The sequence below is a fragment of the Leptosomus discolor genome, chromosome 7 (assembly GCF_034619465.1).
Source record: "Leptosomus discolor isolate bLepDis1 chromosome 7, bLepDis1.hap2, whole genome shotgun sequence".
In the NCBI taxonomy this organism is placed as follows: Eukaryota; Metazoa; Chordata; class Aves; order Leptosomiformes; family Leptosomidae; genus Leptosomus; species Leptosomus discolor.
The window spans coordinates 55,312,130-55,334,821 of NC_141397.1; the positions used below are offsets into that span (position 1 = coordinate 55,312,130).

General features: G+C 41.8%; 1 protein-coding gene across 2 annotated transcripts; it reads right to left on the reverse strand.

Annotated features, from left to right (window-relative positions):
• Window positions 1-5,765: 5,765 nt before the first annotated feature.
• LOC104352522 (cytochrome P450 2J4) lies at window positions 5,766-20,782 on the reverse strand. Of its 2 annotated transcripts, XM_086467778.1 has the most exons (10): window positions 20,612-20,782; window positions 19,112-19,274; window positions 17,855-18,004; window positions 15,888-16,048; window positions 13,256-13,432; window positions 11,953-11,982; window positions 10,698-10,839; window positions 8,138-8,325; window positions 7,324-7,465; window positions 5,766-6,006 (listed from the first exon to the last, which is right to left on the reverse strand). In XM_086467778.1, exons 1-10 carry the CDS (start codon window positions 20,780-20,782, stop codon window positions 5,828-5,830), a joined length of 1,503 nt encoding a protein of 500 aa, XP_086323904.1. In that variant the 3' UTR covers window positions 5,766-5,827. The 2 variants fall into 2 exon arrangements, with proteins under 2 accessions (XP_086323904.1, XP_009957184.2); XM_009958882.2 differs by lacking the exon at window positions 11,953-11,982.
• Between the last annotated feature and the right edge of the window lie 1,910 nt (window positions 20,783-22,692).

The following is a 22,692-nucleotide window of genomic DNA, read 5'->3' on the forward strand; positions in this document are numbered from 1 at the left end:
TGAAACCTTTCTATTTTTCCCCACTAAATCTTTTATTCAAGAAAGTCTGAGGAAAATGTTTTAGCTCAGGACATCTGACTTGAGTTTGAATAGTCTGGCTTTTAGAGGCATTTTGATTTACTGCAAAACTAAAATGTACTTTTCTGCTGCAACTTACTGCTCTGTGGCAACCATAATGACCAAGAAAAAAATCCCAGAGAAACTCCCCAGAGAAAACTGCCACTCCAGGAAGAGAGGAAGGAGGGAAGAACAAGAGAGGTTGGAATAGTGTCATCTTCACCTCTCCAGCTGTCTGACATTAAAACTGATAAGGAGTAGTATCCATGTTATGACAGCCTTCATGCTTCCACAAAGGCAATAAATCCAAATAAAATGGCCCTGCCTTTAAGTTTCTGTGAACCATGACAAGTTTGGGAATACCTCTTTTTCACCTTGCTGCAGATATCAGTTTGGGATCTGACAGTGCCAAGAAACTAGATCTTACCAGGCTTGGTGTTTATACTAACTATCAAGGTCCTTGATTAAATATTGAATAGTACTAGCTGCAGGACAGAATCCCATTCAGCGTATTTTCTCAGTTTGATGCGATACTATTCATACGTATTTCCTGAGTTTTCCATGAAGTTTTGCAAAGCTTCAGATACTCCACATTTCCCTGGAGTTTCTGAGATTGTGTCAAAGCCACATTAAAGAGCAGTAAATTACATTAATGGCTTCTCTCCTGAAAACAGGCCTCTAGCTATGCCATCAAACAAAACTAAGTAACCTTGACATTGTTTGGCAAGGACTGACTCTCTGTTTTCCTCCCAGTGCTTACAATTTGATTATTTTTCCAGGATATTCTGAGAAGTGCAATCAGGCCAACTGATTGATAACACTGCAACTCCTCTTGCCTTCTGAAGACAAGCAAATATTTGACCTTTTCCCATCCTCCACAGGTTCTCATAGGTAATTGCTAATAGCTCTGAGGTTGATACTGTTCCCTAAGTGCCCTGGGATGAATCAGCCCAGCCAATTTGAAAACATCACATTTATCTAGTTATTTTCTAACCTCTTCTTCCTAATCTAGACAGAAATCTTCCATGAACATCAGTGGTGTTAAATGTATTGGCCTCTGGATAACCATTGCCATTTTCATTGACAGCCAAAGCCAAAAAAGGCATTAAATTGTCCATCTGCTGGAGAGCCTCCCTGATGTACTGCAGTTTTAAGAAACCAGCACTTTCCTCAGTCCTCATTACACTACTGAAACACAGAACTTTTATTCTTTGTTACTTACATTTGCTTTGTGTATAAACCTTAAGGATACACGGAGCCAATCTGCCAGGTAACACATCTAGAAGTTCTAGATCTTGAAATTTTCATCTCATCTCAATAGTCACTGGCAAACTCTTCAAGAAATGAGACAGTGCAGAAGTGTTCGCTTTAGGTTGTACTTCCGACACTGTGCAGACAATGGAATGTGTTTGTTAAGGCTCAAGAAACAAGGCCAAGAATTGCTAATGTGTGAATTTGTATTAAATAACTCCACCTTCCGCTATTTCTTGCCCTTCTCTCACTCTTTTATAGGTGTCACGTTTCTCTGCCTGTTAAAGGGGAATACTTCTCACGAGCGGGAAAGTTCACTTCCTTCCTTCAGATGCAACACAGTGCAAAGTAGAAACATCTACACTGGCTTTGCAAGAGTCAGCCTCGATGTCAGGAAGAAGCTCGCTGCAGAAAGGCGAAATCCTGCCTGGGCTAATTGCTTCACTGAAAACCAGGGCAAGGTCCCCGCAGGCACGGCTGGATTGGCCTGCTTCTGCTCCCTGAGCAAGGTCATTTACAGCCAGCTCAAAAGTCTTGGTGCTGGATGTTCCTCCTAATGTCCATAGAGAGCTGTGCAGCCACTCTGCCTTCTCCTCAACAGGACATGTGATGTAAGTGCTTGAATTTTTTTTTTTTTTTTTTTTTTTTCCAGTGTGCTCTCTCCTCCCACTAAAGCGATACATTTTATGTGCTCCTCCTATTCCATTGCGGTCACACCCTCCCACCCTCCCAAATCACGACATTTATGATCACATTTTGTAGTTGATACAGCAGGAGGCTGACACTGGTTCATTGTAAGTTCAGAAAGCAAACAGCTAGAAGAGGAATAATTTGACCTACTAAAGATTTGCTCAGTCTTTGCATCTTGCTGCTTTATCTGTCCACCCGATACTGGAAAAAATTAAATTCTCACCAACTCTAAGGCTCTCCTCCTGGAACTGCTCTGTTTTTCTCACCTTTCTCCTTTCCTTAGAATTCTTTTTATTATCACCATGACAAAAAAAGACTGCTAGGCCAAGGTATGTTTTAAAGGATCTTTGCACTGAGCCGTGGTCTATTTCTCTTAACCTCTTACCTCTGAGAAAATGTTTTCTCCTCTGCTGAGTAAAGATCTGTCAACATGAAAATATTTTACATGTTAATTTCAGGAAAATCATGTTTTAACAAAGTTTAAAGTCTCACAGAAAACTTTTCATTTCCCCCTGATTTTGGAAAAAAACAAGCTGACCTGTATGTGTTTTTTTAATTGTCATTCACAGTTATGTATGAGAATTATTATATGTTTCTCTTTCCAAATGCCTGTAGAGCAAAGACATAAATAATTTTTTTTCCTTTTCTTTTTATACCTTGGCCTCAATTTTATACATAAGCAGATTACCTCTCACAGCTGCTGACGTGAGCTATTCCAGAGACAGAAAGTTGTGAAGCCACCTTCACCAGATAACACCTCTGGGTTCAGTGCACTTACAGAATTCAGTGGAAAGGGGGGCAGATGAACATTGCGGTATCGTAAGGCTCTGAGCCTCTTCAAGAGCTACATGAACCCCAAATCTCCAACTTTGCCTCTCTACATTTTCTGTATTTTCCTTTACAGCCAGGTCTTCCACTTATGGTTGAGCAGTTGCATGGTGCTACACGCACCACAGGGCAGGAGCTCAGCCACGGGAGGACAGGGTGATGAAAGACAAAGCAAAGACTTCTATATCTCATAAAACCACTATGCCAAGGCCTGGCCATCTTCCCATGTTTGTAAACAAAACTGAACTTCTGGTTTGTTTCCAGAAAAATACAGTATGGTCTCACCAAGTCAGTAAGTCACCCTCCCTGCAAGTCTATGCTCCTTACCATATGCGAGTCTGTCCTTGACTGGTTGCCCAGGCCAGCTCCCAACCATTCTTTAATGTTCTGTCTACAAGGATGTGAATTTTGAAGTGTGAGCTAAAAGTTGTGAGACAGAGACTGACCTATACACTGATGTGACAACCCAGGAGAACAACAGTCTTTTAAATGGGGCTGTATGCCAAGAAATCAGGCACCAAAGTACGATTAGCTTCACAGGCTAAAAGCCGCTGACCTCAGCCATCACAGAGAAGGTGGTGGTCTGGGAGCAACAAACTGAGCTGTGGACTGATACGAGCAGTCTGCTCAGCATCCACGATACAGAGGACAGAAAAGGTGTCAATCTCCCTCATCTGTCCCGAAAAGGGAGCTTGAGCAAACCATGAGAAATAACACTGAAGTGATAAACAAGAGCAGAGAGGAATGAAGGATATGGTGGAGGTGTCCAACACACTCTCTGTAAGAGCAGCAGCCCTGGAATGACACGGCTCAGCAGCCTGATGGAGAGGCACCACACAGCCAAGGTGGAGAGAGCTGGCATGGCACTTGGGAGTGGCAGCTGGGCTCCTCTCAAAGCTGCTCTCAGCTTTGTTGGCCTTCCGTGGCAACATCAGCCAGGCTTTAAAAGGCTTTTAAGCTCAGAAGGACCTGACTTGATTAGAATATGAGCTAAAGTGAATCACTTCTAAAATAGGTCAGGCAAGAACAGAAACGCAAAGGCTCTGAAAAGCACCCGTCTCCATCTGCTGGCTGCGAGCCTCCCGCTGACACCCTGCTGCCACACCTTGTGTGCCGGGCTCTCCTCTCCCAGCTGTCCCTGCGCAAGGGATCAAAAATCGCTAACGAGCAGTTCCTGTCACAGCCAGCCATCAGCACAACCACACACAAATAACCTACCGCGTACGACGTATGGTTTCCCTCTGCAGCACCCTGCGTGTCTCCCCTTGAGCACCCGGGTAAGTGGCATTTACTTAGCCCGTCGGTTCGGGTTGTGTCAGTCCCAGGGGTCCCGGCAGCTCCGCCCGCTCCAGCTGCGTACAGGCCTTCCTGGGCAAGCTTTCCTCTCAGACCTGTTTATGAGCTTCCCTTTTGGAAGGGTGACTGGGGAAGTGTGTGGCCATCAGGAGTGACAGCATCACATAGCAATGACGTTAATGCTTGTAGTGCTACAGATGTTTCTAGCTTCGTTTTTAAGCAGCAATGACAGCTCCAACGTCCCCAAATCACAGTGTTTTCTGCTTTGCCTTGTCTATCCATGCACACATGCAAATCCACAGAGATTTTGACATCAGTTTTTAACAGGGCACACAGTTTTCTGTGAAATAAAATGTCAGGATATGATCTTCGATATTTCACTAGTGCTCTTCTGCTGTCGTTTAGACTGTGCTTTTGCCAAGAAAGGTTGGACCAGATGATCCTTGAGGTCCCTTCCAACCTGGTATTCTATGATTCTATGATTTAATTTAATAACAGCTAAATATCAAGTGCTTCCTATTTTGAGGCTGCATTCCATCAGCTATTAAATTAGAAATAATGAGACAGGCCTAAATTTGTGATTCACGGTCAAACTGCCTAAACTAATCTCAATCACACAGCAGATGACATCTAGTGATAACTGATTTAACAGATGATCAGCTGTTTAGCTGTCCTATCCTCTCTCACAAAAATAGGAATATTAGTGAAGGACAAGTTCACTTATACTTTACAAGCCTTTTCCAGACAGTATAAATAAATTTATATTCACCACTGGAACAAATTTTTTCCTTTTCTGCTATTATAGACTCTTCCATTGAATTTTACCAGTATTTTGTATATATGACAAGTCTTTGTAGCTTCAGATATACCATTGGACTTCTGAGGTGATTAAAAAGTATTTCTGTTTTCCATGCATATTTTTCAATTTACCATCAGCTCTAATTATAGCAGGAGTCAACTCACAGGAGTAGCAGGAGTTGCTCTGTTAGAAAGGACTTTCCAAAAATTAACTTGGCAAAATTTTAAAATATTAAAAGTATCTACCCTAAAAGAAATCTTCTCTATATCTTCACTCTTCACCGAGTTTCAGCCTGCAGCTTTTCTGTTGGACTCAAACCAATTATGCTCTGGCAGAGTTAAAGATGCCTTACACATATTCTGCTGTATCAAGTCTAGAAATTCTCAGTGAACTGTAAGTCATCCATAAATAAAACCAGTTGCTAATTTTTCCTTCATATCTTTTATTAGTGACCATCATCAAAAAGTTGACTGAAATGTTCTGAGTGATGACAGTAATATAGAGGCAGAATTTTCCAGGTATGTTTTTCCAAACTGTGTTGCTTTTGAAAACAGGATAACTCTGAGATAATGAATTGATTTTTGGACTCTCCCAGTCAATTTTGTCATTTTCTCACCAGCATACCAGATTTAAATCTGCCCAGCCAGACAGCAGCTGCATGATGCCTTTGTGGGTGAGAATAACAGTGTGTTACAGATCAAAAGAACTTGTACCAAAAAAAAAAAAATCACCTTCAAGAGTAAGTAACAGGGTCTGAACAAAATTACCAGCTGTAGACAAAAGGTGGCTTTTGGAGGAGAAATTCATATCCAAGACAAAAAACATTACATGATCTCAAGACATACATTCACAAAAGTAAGCAAGCTTGCTTAATAGATGGTCTGTGCCATACTGCCCGTGTCCACCCTAGCGTGGAATGGCACAAACCCTGTACGGGTGGGGCTGCAGCGTGCCCCCAAAAACGGGCTCTGTGTTGATCTTCGTCACTCCCTCAGGGAGCCGGAAGGTGAATGCCCGCAGCAGGCTGGCAAAGAAAATAAAGAGCTCGGTCCTTGCTAGATGCTCCCCCAAACACACACGGTGCCCTGCAGAAGGAAGAGGGGAGGGACAGTGAGTAAATCACCCTGACGTCAAAAGCAATGGCATTCATCCTCACACAGCGCAAAGGTATTTTTGCTGACTGCAGAATTTCCTTTGGACATAATGCAATCAGTGACACGAAACTTCGTGTAATTCTTCCTTTAAGGAATCCTACCTGCAGCTACAGATAATTGCGCAGCCTTTCTGCTCTGACTTTTGCTTCGATTACCACAAAAATCTCATCTTCATTTGACTGACAATTTTGAAGGAATTTGTTCAATCATGTAAATTAAGAATAAGGACTTGCTTTTCCTGGGAGATGTCACGCTCTGGTTTTGTATGCATAAAGCATCAGCACAGCTGCTTGCAAGCACTTTCCAGACATATGTCTGGTGTTGAAATGTATGCCCCAAATCAATAACCATAATCATTAGCAGAGAATTTCCTACCAAAAATAGGGTAAGTCACGACATCCCTGATTTTCCATATTATTATTTGTTCAGTAAAACGAATGTTTATAGAATCATAGCATCATTCAGGTTGGAAAAGACCGCTGAGATCATCAAGTCCAACCATCAACCCTACTGTACCAAGCACACCCCTAAACCCTATCTCCAAGCACCACATCTAAACAACCTTTAAACACATTAAGGGATGGTGACTCGACCACCTCCCTGGGCAGCCTATTCCAATGCCTGACAACCCTTTCAGTGAAAAAATTTTTCCTAATGTCAAGCCTAAACCTACCCTGCTGCAGCTTGAGTCCATTCCTTCTTGTTCTGTCATTAATTACCTGTGAGAAGAGACCAGCACCTACCTCTCTACAATGTCTCTCAGTTGTAGAGAGCAATAAGGTCTCCCCTCGGCCTCCTTTTCTTAAGACTAAAGAGCCCCAGTTCCCTCAGCCGCTCTTCATAAGACTTATTCTCTAGGCTTTTCACCAGCTTTGTTGCCCTTCTCTCCACTCTCTCAAGCACCTCCATGTCTTTCTTGTATTGAGGTGCCCAAAACTGCACACAGTACTCAAGGTGCGGCCTCACCAATGCTGAGTACAGGGGGACGATCACCTCCCTGCTCCGGCTGGCCACACTATTCCTAATACAAGCCAGGATGCCATTGGCTTTTTTGGCCACCTGGGCACACTGCTGACATATATATATGAGTTATAGCTGGATTGGAAAACGTTACTGAATAACCATGCTGATTTTATCACTGTTTTCCACAAAGAGGTTTAAAATAAAGGACCAATAATTTTTTAACAGACATCTTAATTCTACAGTCTCAAACCAAACCATTAATGTTTGTGCTGTCAGTCCATTTACCAATTGAGAATGGTAAAAAGGCTTCTCGGCTCACAAAGTTTCCATCCTTGTCCAAGAAGTGACCAGGGTTGAACTGTCGAGGTGTCTCCCACTGCTCTGGGTCATACAAAGATGAAGCAATATTTGGAAGAACTATGGTGCCCTGAAAGGAGAAAGACATTCGCTCAGTTCTCACTGTCAATCCCCCTGCAACAGTCAGAACCGGCTAGGTGAGACCAGTGCTAGTTTTCCCTTTCAGAGTTCAGCGTTGTATGCTGGTAGGATCATTTCCCCAGCAGGAACTGTGAGGAACACAAAGTCTTTTTGTTTCAGAATGTCAGTCCAAGACTGGCAGTAGAAGCGATCATGTCAACAAAAACTAACAACTTTATTTGTACTAAACTCATTTTCATCTCTAACATTAGAAGTTTCTTTGATTTAGTCTCTGACAAAAGCTGGTTGCAAACCTTCATGCTTTTCCCTGGATCTTTTACAGGTTTTTCTGCATGCAAAAATTAAGTCAGAAATCTTTCCAATGCCTTATCAGGACAAATCAATCACAGTATCCTTCAGTGCCAATCTCTAAGGTTTTCTCTTCGTTGGTTTGCAGAAATACTTGCTAAAATCCCCTCTTCCATCTGGGGGCATCTTTCACTACTGGTAACCCTTAGCCTGGCAGATGGTTTCTTGTCCTTGTTCCCATTCAGGCTATGACCCAGAGGTACCCAACCCCACTGCTGTTGAGGAGAAGACCCTGGCACAAACAGATTTGAATCCACACCTTGCTCTACTGATGCAGGGAAGGTCTGTAGCAACTGAGAAACTGTGCCTGTACCTTTTTGAGGGGAAAGCCAAGCAAAGTAGTGTTCCTCACACACACTCTGGGCATGCCAATGGCGATAATATTGCTGAAGCGCTGAACTTCATGAACCACAGCGTTTGTGTAGGGCAGTTCTCTCCGATCCTCGTAGCAGATTAACTGTGAAGGACCCAGAACGGCATCCAGCTCCTTCTGCACTTTCTCTGCAGAGAAATATCCACCATTGCAGGTGGAAAAATATATCAATTATTTTCACTAATTCAATTTTCAAAGACATTTCCAATTTACAACTACAAGGACAGCAACAAAATTGATGTAAAAATGTAAGTAACTTTTATAAAGAAAATAAAAGTATCAGGGTGTTCCAACAGCTTAAACATATGGGATCTCTGGTTCTGGGTCTGAAGTTATTTGATTGTAGATTGGGAAAAGACATTTGTTGCTCAAAATTTTAAAACTCTTGTAGTTGCCTTACTTAAATGGAAAGGATAACTGATTTATCTTTGTGTTTCCTTTTGGCAAGGTGCCTCAGGCACCAACAGCCAGTTAGAACCACTAAGCTCACAGCTCTCTGGAATCTAAGCCAGATGAATCTGGGCCTTAAAAGCCTAATTCCTATTAAAAGGAAATGGTTCTTATGTAGGACATCTGTTAAGTGAGGCAATGCCAACCAGAACAATGTCCAAATACCTTTAGAAAAAAAATGGGTCTGCTTCTTGGCACCTGCCTTTTGAGCAAGAATAGCATGATTTAAATCACTTACTGCACAGGAGTGCTGGGAGCATTAACAAAAGAATAAAATACGTTTTGTAAATGTCAAGAGAGGCAGTACACACACAATAAAAATGCCTTAGATTTTTAACAAATGACCCTGTCTTTTTCCAGGCTCTTTGAATCAACACTAAGATGCAGGGAAGCCCATTCTCTGTTGGTCAGTTTGTGCTCATTCACATCCAGCCTGCTCAGTCACTGCCAGCAGTCCTTCACAAAACTATGTTAGGTAGACCCTAACAACAGAGATTTGAGCACCTTACAGAATTTAAAATGTACATCCAGAAAGATTTTTCAGTAAAGTAAATTTCCTTCCATGAAGAACTGGCTTGCAAAATCAATCTCAACCACTTCAGGATTCGGTACAGTTTGAAGTGACCAGTCACTGCATAAGTATAAATGTGCCTCTCGGTTCCAGTAGTTCAGAGAACAAGAGCAGCCCTGTTCAATGATGAGACAAAAGGTCAAGCTTTTCCATGTGGTACATAGTGGAACCGTGTAACATTGTCATTGCGTGGCCACACAGGCAATGAGTTCAAAAAGAAGCCACCGATTAAATGAGGACAGATATACTGGTGTCAGTTCATTATGAGAGTCTAGATGCAATGTATGGCTCAAGAAGCCCAGGAAGGCTCATTCTGCCCACACCCTGCTTTCCCAAGTATGTGCAAGATATTGCATTTAGACAAATAAAATTATTTAGGTGATTCAGCACTTTCGTAACTTTAATTACATTACGTGATAATAAACATGCAATAACACAAGATTAAGTAGACCTTCTTGTCTGACAGCTACAAGTTGAGCAATTTTTTCTTATCTTCATCTCTTTGCTCCATTTAAAATCCTGTTTTCCTCTGTCTATTTGCACATATTCTGCTATCTAACAATGAGATTTCTGTTATCCAGCATAAGACATCATTCTTTCTTTGGTTTTCATTTAGTGCTCTATGAAAGTGATTGATGGCTATTTAAAAGCTAGATGTAAAAATAAACTTCTTAAATATACATAGACATAACAGATAAGCCATCAAATTCCCCTCCCGACTGGAATAATTTCTGTTGCAAGAAACTCAAATACAGCACAGAGCTAATTTAATCACAGATTAAATAGTCACCCTGATACCTTGGGATCATAACTGGACTGATGGACAAAAACAAAGTCAAAGTTGCTAATTGACCTTTGGGTGATTATATTCACCGCTACACTGACCTACAGAGCACAAAGGGCAGGACTCCCTGCAGCCCCCATCACGGATACTCAGCCAACACAAAGCAGAATTGAAGGAGGTTTCCAAGGAGTGACATCCCCACTACTCACACATCAGTTTCCATTAATTGTTTTCAGCCATCAGTCATGTTTACGACTAAGACAGAACCCAGCTCAGTTTCCTGAAGTACTATCAGCACCTCACCAACGGCTGCAGCAGTGGCCACTGTTCCTTCAGGCATTATGGGTGCAAACCCTCTGGCTTCCCAAACAGCAACTCCAGTCCTCTTACTCCCTTGACTACTCTGCCACAATTTTCATTTCCCCAAAGACCTCAACCCCTCCACCTCAGCCAGCCACAACCTCCTATACCTACGCATACTTCCCAAGCTGTTAAGTCCTTCTGGGAGCTGCCTTATGTTTGTGACAGATACTGTGGAACTACCAATGCTGCCCAGCGCCGATCTACCAGTACAAAAAGGTCCATGTGCCTGTAGCCATATACCAGCATCTAGGAACAATCTCTGATCCATGAAAACGTTATGCCTTGGCTGTTCTGTTGCATCAGAGACATTTGTGGTGTGCTTATCCACTCACCTTGGACATCTGGATTTGCCACCATATAAAGCAGGGCCCAGTTCAAAGTAGTACTTGTTGTCTCTGATCCACCCAAGAAAAGGTCATTTATAGAACAAACCATGTTCTCTTCATTGTATGTAGACCTGGGTTCATCTTTGGACTGTAAATGATGAGATAAAGTAGAGATTTATACATGAAAGTCAGAAAAATCAGAGCAGCTTTACATGCAATTTATCAGTGGTTCCAAGATGCAGCGTGTTCTGCCTATACTACAATACAGAGAGACCGGTAAAGAATTTTAGACATCAAAGACAATTATCAATGGGAAAAGCTAATGTTTCACAAATGGACACATCATGTTTACTCTGCTTTTAATCATGAAGCCAAATCACGTGTTCTCCACAGAAAAGGACTTTTGGCTTAACGGTGCAAATAGTGGCACATTTAGAATGTTTCATAAGTAAATTTTCCTCTGAAGAGAAGTGTACCAGCATGTCGTTCTTCATGCCTCAAGTCATATTCTATCACTTAGTTTTTCTACCAAGCACTACAGTGACCAGGTAATGAACACTGAGCTGTCAGAAGTTCTTAACCTGTGGTACTCGGACTTCTCCACTACCAGGCCACGATGACTCACGGACAGCTGCTCTGGGGCTTTGCAGTTAGAAGTGTGAGGACATGTATGTATATGCTGAAATAATGAAAAAAATATTGCTATGATTTGGGAGAATTCATTGTCTAAATTTAGGGAGGTTGTGCTCAGGGGGTTGCGAGTAGAGCAATTGGAAAGTGGGAAGGAAGTTTTTCCCTGTTGTAATATCATCTAATCTTGTTATATTGCCCCTCTGTATCTATTACAGACAGTTCAATTTTTTTAATAAACAGACTTGGATGATTTCCAACCAGCAGAGTCCCAGAAGAGCTCACTGAAACAATTTCTGGTCCACTGATGTTCAAGTCTCATAACTCTTAGGACAGCAGTGAAAGGCTTTAGAAGCAGTTGAACACTTTGGAAGACCAGATGAGTTAATATCATGCCAGTATCAAAAAACTTAAGAGGATTCAAGGGATCCAGTTAGGCTGACATCCACCCTGGACATAAAAATATAGCAGCTGATATGGGAATCAATTAATAAAGAATTACCAGCTACAAATACAAATTAATGCTATTTATTATGATCCAGAAAACTTACCTTGTCAAGGAGATCTGATTTCATTCTTTGATAGAATTACCAGCTTGGACAATAATGACAATTTCAGAGTTGCAATATACTTGAAGTTCCACAAGACAGTTGCTTTTGTTCTCCACAATAATAAAAACGTCAAGCGCTACGAAGTGTTCACAAGACACATGCTAATAGACTACAGAGCCGGCTGGCAGAAACAGCTCATAGACATTCTTCCCTGGGCGCATGTCTCTAGTGTGACTGAGCACAGCAGCAGGGCCAACACAAGGCAGCACAGAAGGCAGGCAGCGGTCCAGGACAGCAGACCTGTCTCGGCTGTGCCAGGAGGTGCAGGACGGGTGCCGACAGCCTGTCTAGGTTGCTGTGCCCTCTCTTGGTGTAAGCAGGACATGACCATGGCAGCAGGGGCACCTCCTGTCCCTGCAGGGAAGCACTGCCACCCAGGAGCAGCAGTCACCACCCGCTTCTCCAGGGGCTGCAAGACTAGATACATCCCCACCGGATACCTCGTTTGGCAATCTGAGCCACTCTTGCCCTGTCACCCCCCAGCAACGCCAGTCTTATCTTGTCACTTCCTCCCCTTTCTCCTTTTTCTTCCTGTCACCAAGCAGAAGAGGAGGAAGAATATGGCCTACTGCAGCGGAGAAGAGGAGAAAGGAAGAGTGATTAAGTGGAGTTGGGAGGAGTCACAGAGGGGAAGGGCAGGTGCTAGTCCAAGGATTGGGGAGGGGATCCAGCTCCTAAGAGGTTCAGATAAAGTGACCTGGTAAGGTCTAGAAGAGGGAGAGATACGTGTCCCCACTCACAGCTTATGCAGGCCTCCTGCAGCCTTTCAAAACCCTGCAGATTCCTGCCTATGTCTACTATGTCTGCCTGCCCAAAATGCCCCTATTTGTCCCAGTTCCCTTTGTCTGCTTGAAACTTCACTGACTCTGGCACTCTCCTCTTCTGCAGCCTTGTCAAACTCTGCTGACTCCTAGACCATTTCCCCACAAAATGCTCTCAAAATCCAACTGTCCTTTTGCAGCAACCTCTCTTGACAAACCCTTACCAGCCAAATATCCTATCCAGAACATCCCACTCTGTCTTCCCGAGACCTTCCCAGTTCTCTTGCGGTCCACTTAGAAGTTCAGTATTCTTTTCTGGAGCCCTGAAATAATTTTGTGACTTGTGACAACAAGAAGAAATGCAGTGTCCTTTAATGAAAGGATTGCAAGCTGCTGTGGCATATAAATAATTAGAAAGGATTTAGCAAGTCCCTGGCTACTGGATTCACATTAGGACGTCTATGAAAGGTAAGAGACGATAGAAGGCCTCAGACTGGATGATGTAATGGTCCATTTCACCTTATTCCCCATGGATGTACGATCAGGCAGAAAAAATACTTACATTTTCAATGTGAGCCAGGTAAAAGTCGATGAAATCCTGCAGCTCGTCTGTTATCCCACGCTCCATGTGCATTCTGATCTCCCTCCTTGTAAAAGAGCTCAGGACATCATAGGAAGATATTGCTTTCTTATGCGGACCCGGGAGACAGTTCATCAGCCAGGGGAAGATTTCATACAGCTGCGGGAGTGACACACAAGAGGTACCACACAGTCTCTGTCACTAGAAAACGCATTTTAGGCCTACTAAAAAGGCAGGGTAATATTCATGTTAGCATGTGGGTTTGGCATCATTAGTAAAATATTCTGACAAAGACTACGCTTATGTTTTCAAGTTGTGAAACTGCACTATATAATTTCTAGCTGTGTTGATGGTAAGATGCAGAGTTCCACAGGCTTTCAGCTCAACCACAAGCCAAATTAGAATTATTATAATTAGAACGAACTGTATTAATTTATTCAATTATTCAGTTCATGTATTGAATTACAATGAACTGTATTCAGATGTTTAAAAAGGGAGACCCTGCCCTCCAGTGGAGAGCACCAGCAAGGAAGAAGCAGAGCGGTTGCAAACTGTCCCCCACCAGTACCTGCAAAAGCAGCTGACACAACCCAAAGCAAGGGCCGGCTGCCAGCAGCTGGCATACAACCTCGGTAATCCCCTAAAGCACTCGCTACTAATCGAGCTCTCAAGGGTCCTCTCAAACTTGAAACGTCTGAAACCCAGAAAAGCTGAGAAACAGCTACCTGACAATTTTGCGTGCTCTCCTCTAGAAAAGAAGGGGTTAGCTGACCCAACCATATTAATTTTACCCTTCTCTCTTACTGTTTAGGAAAATAGGTGCTTTCTGCCTATTCTGATAGCTAGAAAGTTCATTCTGATTTTCAGCCTATATTTAGGCCCGCCTAACTTGTATATATTGTTCTTGTATCTGCAGTGCATTTTCTCTTCATAGTTATTTTCCTGCTCAAAACATAATCCCATGATTTTTATCAGCAGAACTTTTATCCTTTTCAGTCTTCATTTTGCTGGCCTGTTCTCTCACTCTCCTAGTTATACCGCAGAAAGCAAGCTGTTAGGTGTTCACTGGAGTCTGGCTGAATTAATTAGGCTATACTTCTGTCTTTTTGGAAAATCAGTTCTTATTGCCAGACATCCAAGTACCAATTAACCATTGCCTTATCACAGACAGGTAGTAGACCAGCCGTTGGTAAATTCACATAGAACTTCATATCCATTTTGTTTAGTTCCATCTCTGGTATTTTTTTTTTCTTTCAAAATCTGTTCAGAAGTCTTACATACAGCCGTGGTCTGACTCATCCTATACGGTTGCCCAGATTACATGCGTTCCTACTCTCAAATGTGTGCAGTTTCTGGCTACTAAGGCATCCTGACCGTAAGTGGAATTTAGCTACCAACATTCAAGCCAGGAACTGAGCCTATCCACTTTCCTGGCTACCAGTCCTGCCCAAACTCCTCCATTTCTGGAGAGGCCCAGTCCACAGAGTTCTCTCGGTCAGTGCCTGACAGCATGAAATCCAGTTAAGAAATAGGCATGTGGGTGCAGCAATGTCCGTTTTGGGGGTAATACTGAGTACCCTTTGCATCCAGGAAGCAGGAAGATTGCAGCCCTCCCTCTGGAATGGTTTGAACCCCTGTTCTTATTTCCCAGAACAGCATCTTACTCATTGGACTACAGCAAAGCTAGGACAGGGAGGAGAGAGGAAAAAGAGGTATATTCTCTGTCCCAAAAGCAGGTCTCTCCTGCCACCACCACACATGACTTACAGGGCCAAAGCTAAGCTAAGCAACAGGGAACCTCATTGTAACTCAGCAAGAATACTGCTCCATGGGATGGGAGGGGAAATCTCTGTATTACAGGGATTGCTTACGTGGTTTACATTAAGAAGGTACTGCATAAGATGTACGGGACAGCTATAGGAGTGGAACCAGAAGCAGAACTCCCAGGCACCTTGAATACCCTTCTGTGCAAAGTAGGCCTCTTCTAGTGTCAGGTAAGTCCTTGACTCTCAGAAGAGCGCTGATTGTTTCTGTTGCCAAGCTTACAGGTATATTTGCTGGCTTAGCAGGTCCCATCTTCTGCTGCCTGCATCTAGAACTCCTCCTCACTCAGGGTGAGGAGTGGAATTTCTCTGGGGAGTCTTCAAGTCTCCACTTACAGAAGAAACAGTGATAAGTAGCCACAGGCAAAACACTTAGGTATTTGAATCATTCTTCTCTCTGTTGACTGTACATGAACCAGTTTTTAATCCTGGCACATGAATCACACTTTTAGACATGACATTTAGTATTTAACAACCATGATGCCCAAGGCAGGAATCTGTTGTGCATAGGGGTTGAGAAACCAAGTAACAAACATATCCCAAAACAGTCCATTAGCTTGTGCCTTGCTGCAGAGATTTAGGGGCAAACTACCTTACCACAGTACTCAAACACAGGACAGTGAACACAAATGACCAAGGCCAGTATGTAGAGCTTTACTATCACGCTTTGAGACAGGGCACTGCCCAGTAAAGCTGCATGGGACATCACTCACTCAAAAACTTTTGCCTAACAGCTACCTCTTGAATCTGCATGTCTCACTTTCTGTCTGATTCAGAAAAAGACAACTTACATGATGAATAAAACTGCCTCCAAATCTGAATAGATGCTCCATGACTCTCATCAGTTCATGGAAGGTTTCATCGTCTCTGGAGAAGCGATGTCCAAAAACAACAGCACAAATTACATTTGAGACGGAGTGAATGAGAGAGAAAGAAGGATCCAGGGGTTTCCCTGCAACCATAATAATAAATGTCACTATTGATGTCTCCTATCTGCTTCAGTGAAATGAGAGAACATTTTAGGTTACCCAAAGAACTTTGAAGCGAGCATTGCATTTCACAGAAGCAGCAAACTTCTTACAAAATTGTAATATCAAACTGATTCTTCACAACTACGGTGCAATTTCATAATCCCAGGAACACGTAGCATCCTAAAGAAATGCCAGATGTGTAAAGTATTCTGTAACATGATAGAGCAAATTTAAAGGTAAAGAAAAAAAAATTACGCAAATTCGCTGTCTGGGAAATTCAAAATAGGTCTCAGGCATGGGAATGACTGAGAACACTGCAGTCAAAGGGAATCTGAAGGGAGAACTGTAAGAGGCAGCCTTATTCAGCAAGGACATAAATACATGCAAAGCTACTGCATTTTGTCTGACTTTGCTAGAGATTTACAGCCTCCAGTAAGATAAAATGTCATCAACTCCTTTCCACCAATTGTGCCAACAAAATAATAACTAATTTTAAAGCAATTACTTGAAAACCTAAGCCCAAGAAAACTATCTTGTGACTCCAGAATAAATTACTATAAACAACTGCATTTATGTGTGTGTTGATGCAACTGTCCAACACCCAACACACAATTCTGATTAGCAATTTATTGTTCTGGGCTTTTTTTTTCCTGCACACATGGTCGTACCTTAGTCTCTCCTGGTTCTTAAGCCATGGGATTGGGCTAGATTTAATTACTTTTATCTGACACAATGCTAGCCACAGCATGCCCTGATGTACTGTGCCTTTGTTTAACGATCAGTACTGGGAAGTCCAACTCACATGCTCCTAACTGGGTTGATCAGGGTAAAGTCTTCTAACAAAGACAGGGCTCTAGTCACTGCTCTACAGAGTGCATGCGAACAGCGTTACAAGGCTTAGTTCGTCAGCATTGATAATGGGTCCACACCTTTATGCTCTAGCATCATGTACGTGCCAGCATCGTGCCCTTGAGGCAAAGGCAGCCAACAATTTCCTGCATCAGGAAAGGCATTGCTGGCAGGTCAAGGGAGGTGATTCTTCCCCTCTGATCAGCACTGGTGAGACCCATCTGGAGTGCTGGGTCTAGTTCTGGGCGCCCCAGTACAAGAGAGACATCAATATCCTGGAACAAATTGGGCAAAGGGCCACAAGGGCAGTTAAAGGATTGGAGCATCTGACATAAGAGACGCTGAGGGAGCTGAGAGTGTTTAGTCTGGAGAAGAGAAGTCTCAGGGAAGTATCTTCAAAGTGGAGGGGAATAGAGAACATGGAGCTACATTTTTCTCAGTGGTATTAATGGATAAAAACTGGAATACATTAAATTCTGCCTAAACATAAGAAACTTCTTTACTGCAGGGCTGATTGAACACTTGAACAGGTTACCCAGAGGTGTGGTGAAGTCTCCATTCTTGCGGATATTTAATACTCAGCTGGACTCAGCCCTAAGAAACCTGCTCTGATTGGCCTGTCTTTGAGAAGGGGTCAGACTAGACCATCTTCAGAGATGCCTTTCCCCTTTAAGCATTCTACAAAATAAATAAGCTCCGGTTTTGCTTTCCAATTTTAGTAGGTTTGTGAATAACTTTGAACAAGAATAGTCTCCCACTGGGTTTGAAAACACAGGACGGGTGTCTTTGCATTTTCAGTCCATCCCACACAGACACCGTAAGACCCTGCACAGTCTTTAGTGGAACAAAAGCTACCCTCAATTTCATAGGACAGAGAAGTTCGCACACTAAAGACAGCAGATTAATGACAAAAATGAATTGGTATTTATTGCTGATACCTTTCATACTTGCAAAGAAGTCTACCAGGTAGCGGGCTTCTTCTTGAACTCGGTGCTCCAGACCTCTTTTCCCCAGACCAAGGTTGCGCAGAGTCCTCAGTGCAAACCTTCTCTGCTGCTTCCAGGTGTGACCAGTTGCCAACATAATCCCTGCATCCATTCAAGGAAGAGCTCTTTATCATGCTAATATTTATTCTAGACAAAGACTACATTAAAAGATTTACTAAATCACAGAATATAGTGAAGCTATTTGCATGAACACAAAGACACAAAGGAACAGCTGTGGCATGTAAGCATGCGGGCAGGGCTAAAATGGACAAACTCAAGTGGGTAATAAGACAACTTGCAGGATTAAGCTTGATCCAAGACAACCAGTTATCTCAGAAGGCTTGACAGCTGCTTCTCCAGACCTCCTCTGAAGTGCTTGCCTCCCACTCTCTTCTATGCTTGGAGCTCACCTGACCAGAGTAATGATTTTCATGAAGGGGAAAGGGGAAGGAGTTCTGACTGTCCACAGTCAGGAGGAAAAGTTCCTGTCCATGGGGCAGAAAAGTTTAGTACTTGGGCTTTGTGACAAGTACCTTTAGAAGAAATGAACATCATATACTAACAGGATCTTTAATGTTGTATAAGAATGATCAATGACTGAAACAAAGTCAAATGAGAATTATTTAAGGGATTAGTTTTCCTTAAAAAAAGCCAAGGTCCTGAATAAAACAAAGGTTTCATAATGCATGTGTTCATGAAAATCAGGAGTTTGGGAATTTCCAGTACGGTTGGGGGAGCATGAAACCTACAGCAAGACTGAAACAGAAGTGCACTGAACCTCTAGATGCAAATGTGAGAGTAAGAAAATATTCACAAAAGGAAGGGCATGGGAAGAAGATCCCACCATCAAGCTCACTCTTCAATTGAAAACGTAACGGTGGGAGGCAGCAAGTCCAGGACAAGGAAGTGTGCTGTTCTTCCTCTGCTTCTCTGTGGTACAACCTACCACTGCTTCACCTCATCACCTCTGAACCTGCTCCAGTGAATATTTTATACAAGGCATTATGAATCCTTTTTCTTTTGCTGGACTTTTCCTCCTACTACTATCCCAAAGCTATTTCATGCCTCCGTACATTGCAGTTCCCCTAGCAGTCATTCCTCATAGACAAACTCTGCTACTGTAGTACCTTTGGAAGTTACAAGGTACAAAAGAGCTGCAATTTGTCAAGATGATGTTTCTGTGCAATATTTATGGCAAGAAATTCTCACCTTTTCCTTTGGCTAGCGCTCTGAAGAAAGGAGACACTAGTCTCCCAGAAACATCTTCAGGGTGCATGGTCATACCATCCTTAACTGCTTGATATCCATTCAGTATGATCACTGGGGTCCATCCAAACCATAAGGTGAATATGTTGCCATGAATTCTTGCCAGCTATAGATGGGAGAGAAGCCAGAAAAGCACAGATGAAGTCGCACACACTGCAAACACACAGAGGATGAACCTGTTTTTACACCCATTACAGGGCCAGCCCTAAGGTGGAGTGATGTTCTCCATCTTTCCCACACAATTACAACTATCTGTGAGAAAGCATTAATGTCTTCCACCATTCGCTGTTGGGAAAACCTGAATATTCCAGCTTCTCAGAGCCATAGATCTATGCCAAGAAACTTTAGGCAGCTTCTATTACTGTATCTAAGCCAAGGCTCAGCTCACAATGATTCATATGATAAAGGGTATTTTCTATATATGCATTTCTTTCAAGAGGGTTTCTATTATTTGTACTGCTAAAGTGGCACAAAGGGAACACAGAAATGTCAGAGAAGTAACTAGTTGTAGAGACTGGACCAGTTACTTTCTTCTTTCCTCCCACCCGTTTATCCATATTTAGGTACTGGAACTTGAGTAAGACCATTCTGTCTCGCAGTGCCCTTAATTCCTGTCTAAGCCTGCTGTTTGGTCGAGATAACTGTAGTGACTCATCCAAATCAGTGACAGAAGTCACTGGAGTTTTCTGCTGAGAAACCTGACAGCACTGCGAGAACCAACAGAATGAAATAGAGGTGGCTTTGTGCACAGAAGTACTCCTCAAAAAACAATAAACAAAAGGTTCATGGGGTTTTTTTAGATCCTGTCAGCACAAGCAAGCATATACACATACAGTGCATCTTAAGTATCTATTTACTGCTCAAGCTAGAGTATAGAAAGCTAAAAAAATCTGTGAAACTAATTTTTTTTTTAGTATTTCTTTTAATATTTCTTTAGTATTATTAGTTTAGTATTTATATAGAATTTAAATACTTTCATTATCATTTTAGTATTTCTTTAGTTTATTAATTTAGTATTTCTTTGCACTAACTGCAAATGTGATATATTATCCCTGAAGGTATTTAATCCTAAATTATATCAATTTTCACATGAGTTTTGTCAAGTTTGGTGTTAAGGGGTGATGGAAGGATACCAAGTTTTACAAGAATTTGTCAAATTCGGTGTTAAAAGGTGATGGGTTTAAGATTTTCACACATTCAGAACTTTCAATACCAGTTTTCTTAGCTTGACAAACTACTTTATGCTGCAATAACTTTTTCTTATTTTGCCAACCAAACCAGCAGTTCCAAACCAAACTGAGTGCAATATCACAGCGGATAATTAACAATTACAGTAAGTTACCAATGTAGTTCTTGGAGAGGATGTTTACACATAACAAACGACATGAGAAATGGGAAATTACAAAGACTTTTAAACAATTAGGAGTATCTGAAAATAAATACCTTCATGAGGAGATCACGATTAAACTGAAAGTTCAGCTGTATCAAGGTCCCAAAAATTGGGAGAGGGATTGGTCCAGGAGGAAGCTGCCTCCTCACCCGTTGCAACTTTAAAAACTGCATAATCAGAAGAAATACAGCCACAGCTATAAGAACTTGACTTATTGTCAGCATTTTAAGAGCTGCTTTTACCAGCTTGTCTTTACTGAAAATAGTCTATTGAAGCTATTAAGGCTGTTTGCTGAACTAGTTTTTTTGTAAGAGTTTAAGTTTCATATATTAACTATTCCCCGCCCCTAACCCTCCCTCTGTAATCAACCACTCCCTTTTTGTCCTACTCATTACATTGTCATGCTCAAGCATATTTAATAGATGCATATCCCTCTCCCTCTTCTCATTCAAATTATATTTATCAAATGTGGATCACAGATTTGTAGGAACGGTATGTTAAGAGACTAGGGCCAAGATTTTCAAGGCAATGTAGATACACATATCCACATGCAAATTCTCCATCTAATTTTCTGAAACAACCGTGGATGGGATGTGCACCTACAAATACTTCATGAATGCTTTTAGAAAAGCAATAGCCATACATACACATTAAGCATGCAAACGTAAGTGGATATTAAATCTTGGAGTTTTAAAAATGTTTTGTATATATTCCATGTACATGCATATCCAGTAATTGCAAGGCTGATAAAAGTTAAAAGCCCACATTTATCTTAAGATATATATATGAGTATCTAGTGCTTAATACAAAAAGCAAAATTTATTAGGCTTTCAAATTTAATTGAAAACATAACTGGTTTAATATATAAGCTCACTTTTTTTTTTTTCCTAACCTATTTGCAATAGCTAACTCTACTGGGGGTTTTGCTCGCTTCTGCATTTCCCCTTTCAATCTTGACATAAAGGTGGATACCCTAAAGGATATTTTGAGCAATCATCAGAAAGCTTGCCAGAGAAATAAAGCATATGCATATAGAAAGTACATCTTGTATGAAACACAGAGATAAAGAAAAAAAAAAAAAAAAAAGGAAAAAGCTACTACAAATCTTGAGCTACAGCCAGAACTAAGGGCCCCAGCAAGAACTAGTCATGACATGTGTGTACCACACTTGGCAGCTTGAGAATAAGAATAGGCTGTAGCCAAGGCTCTTTGCCAAGCCTCAACACACGCAGGAAGTATAAACCTAGCATCAGGGGAGTTTACATGCCTGCAATCAGACCATGAAAACCACGTGAGAGGGACTCTGGGCACCACGTAACAATGACAGCTACAGCCCTGTGTTACAGATCTAGGTTGAAATGCTACTGGATAAATGCTTCCCTATGAAAAACGCCCATCCCCTGAAAGAAAAACACTGCTGAAAGAAACGGGTTTTCACTAATCTTCTGAACACCTGCCAAGACAACTTGTGCATCAGCTTGCTACTTTCGAGTGCCCTATCTTTGGGACAGAAACTAATCCACAGAATTTGTGGCTCTGGGACATGAAACACCCTCATGAACAGCCTGGAATTTGCCAGCCCACAGTTTCCAGACCTCAAAGTCAATTAGCCTCCAACCACTGCACTTCGTTACCGCTAAAGCATAACTGATTAGTGTGTATTAACCAAGAAGGGGATCTTTCTACATTTCTACAAAACCTTTGTTTGTTTACAATAAAAAGCTTATTTTTCAAGTCACTCATTTCTCATTTAACTCTCTACTTCGATAGGGAAAAAAAAAATCTTTAAAAAGAAATTCTGATAAATTTTACCTGCTCTGTATCCTGTGTAATTTTACAAAATCTACTTACAATTCACCAATTTATCAGAATTTTTCATTTGGAATCAATGTAGTACACTCCCTGGTCCTCTAGATATTAAAAGATTTTCCATCTAAATTATTTTTCTCAACAGGAAAAGCCATTTTTGTCCAGTGATCTTTTCCATAGGGAGGTGAAGAAGTTAAGGCCCAGGGCCTTCACCGCCTCCAGCGCTACAGCCTCACAACAGGACCTCTTCATTTCTTTCTATAGCCTTGCAGCGTTGAGTTTTCACATTATCAGTTATTTCTCACAAATCCAAGTATTCAAATAC

Excerpts from the sequence above, each read along its gene's own strand:
- LOC104352522 (XM_086467778.1), bottom strand. The coding sequence starts at position 20,782 with ATGCTGACAATAAGTCAAGTTCTTATAGCTGTGGCTGTATTTCTTCTG. Across the intron at positions 19,275-20,611 it reads ATCGTGATCTCCTCATGAAG|CTGGCAAGAATTCATGGCAA; the intron begins GTATTTATTTTC and ends TCCCATCTATAG. Across the intron at positions 7,466-8,137 it reads TTGGCTTTCCCCTCAAAAAG|GGCACCATAGTTCTTCCAAA; the intron begins GTACAGGCACAG and ends TTCTCCTTTCAG.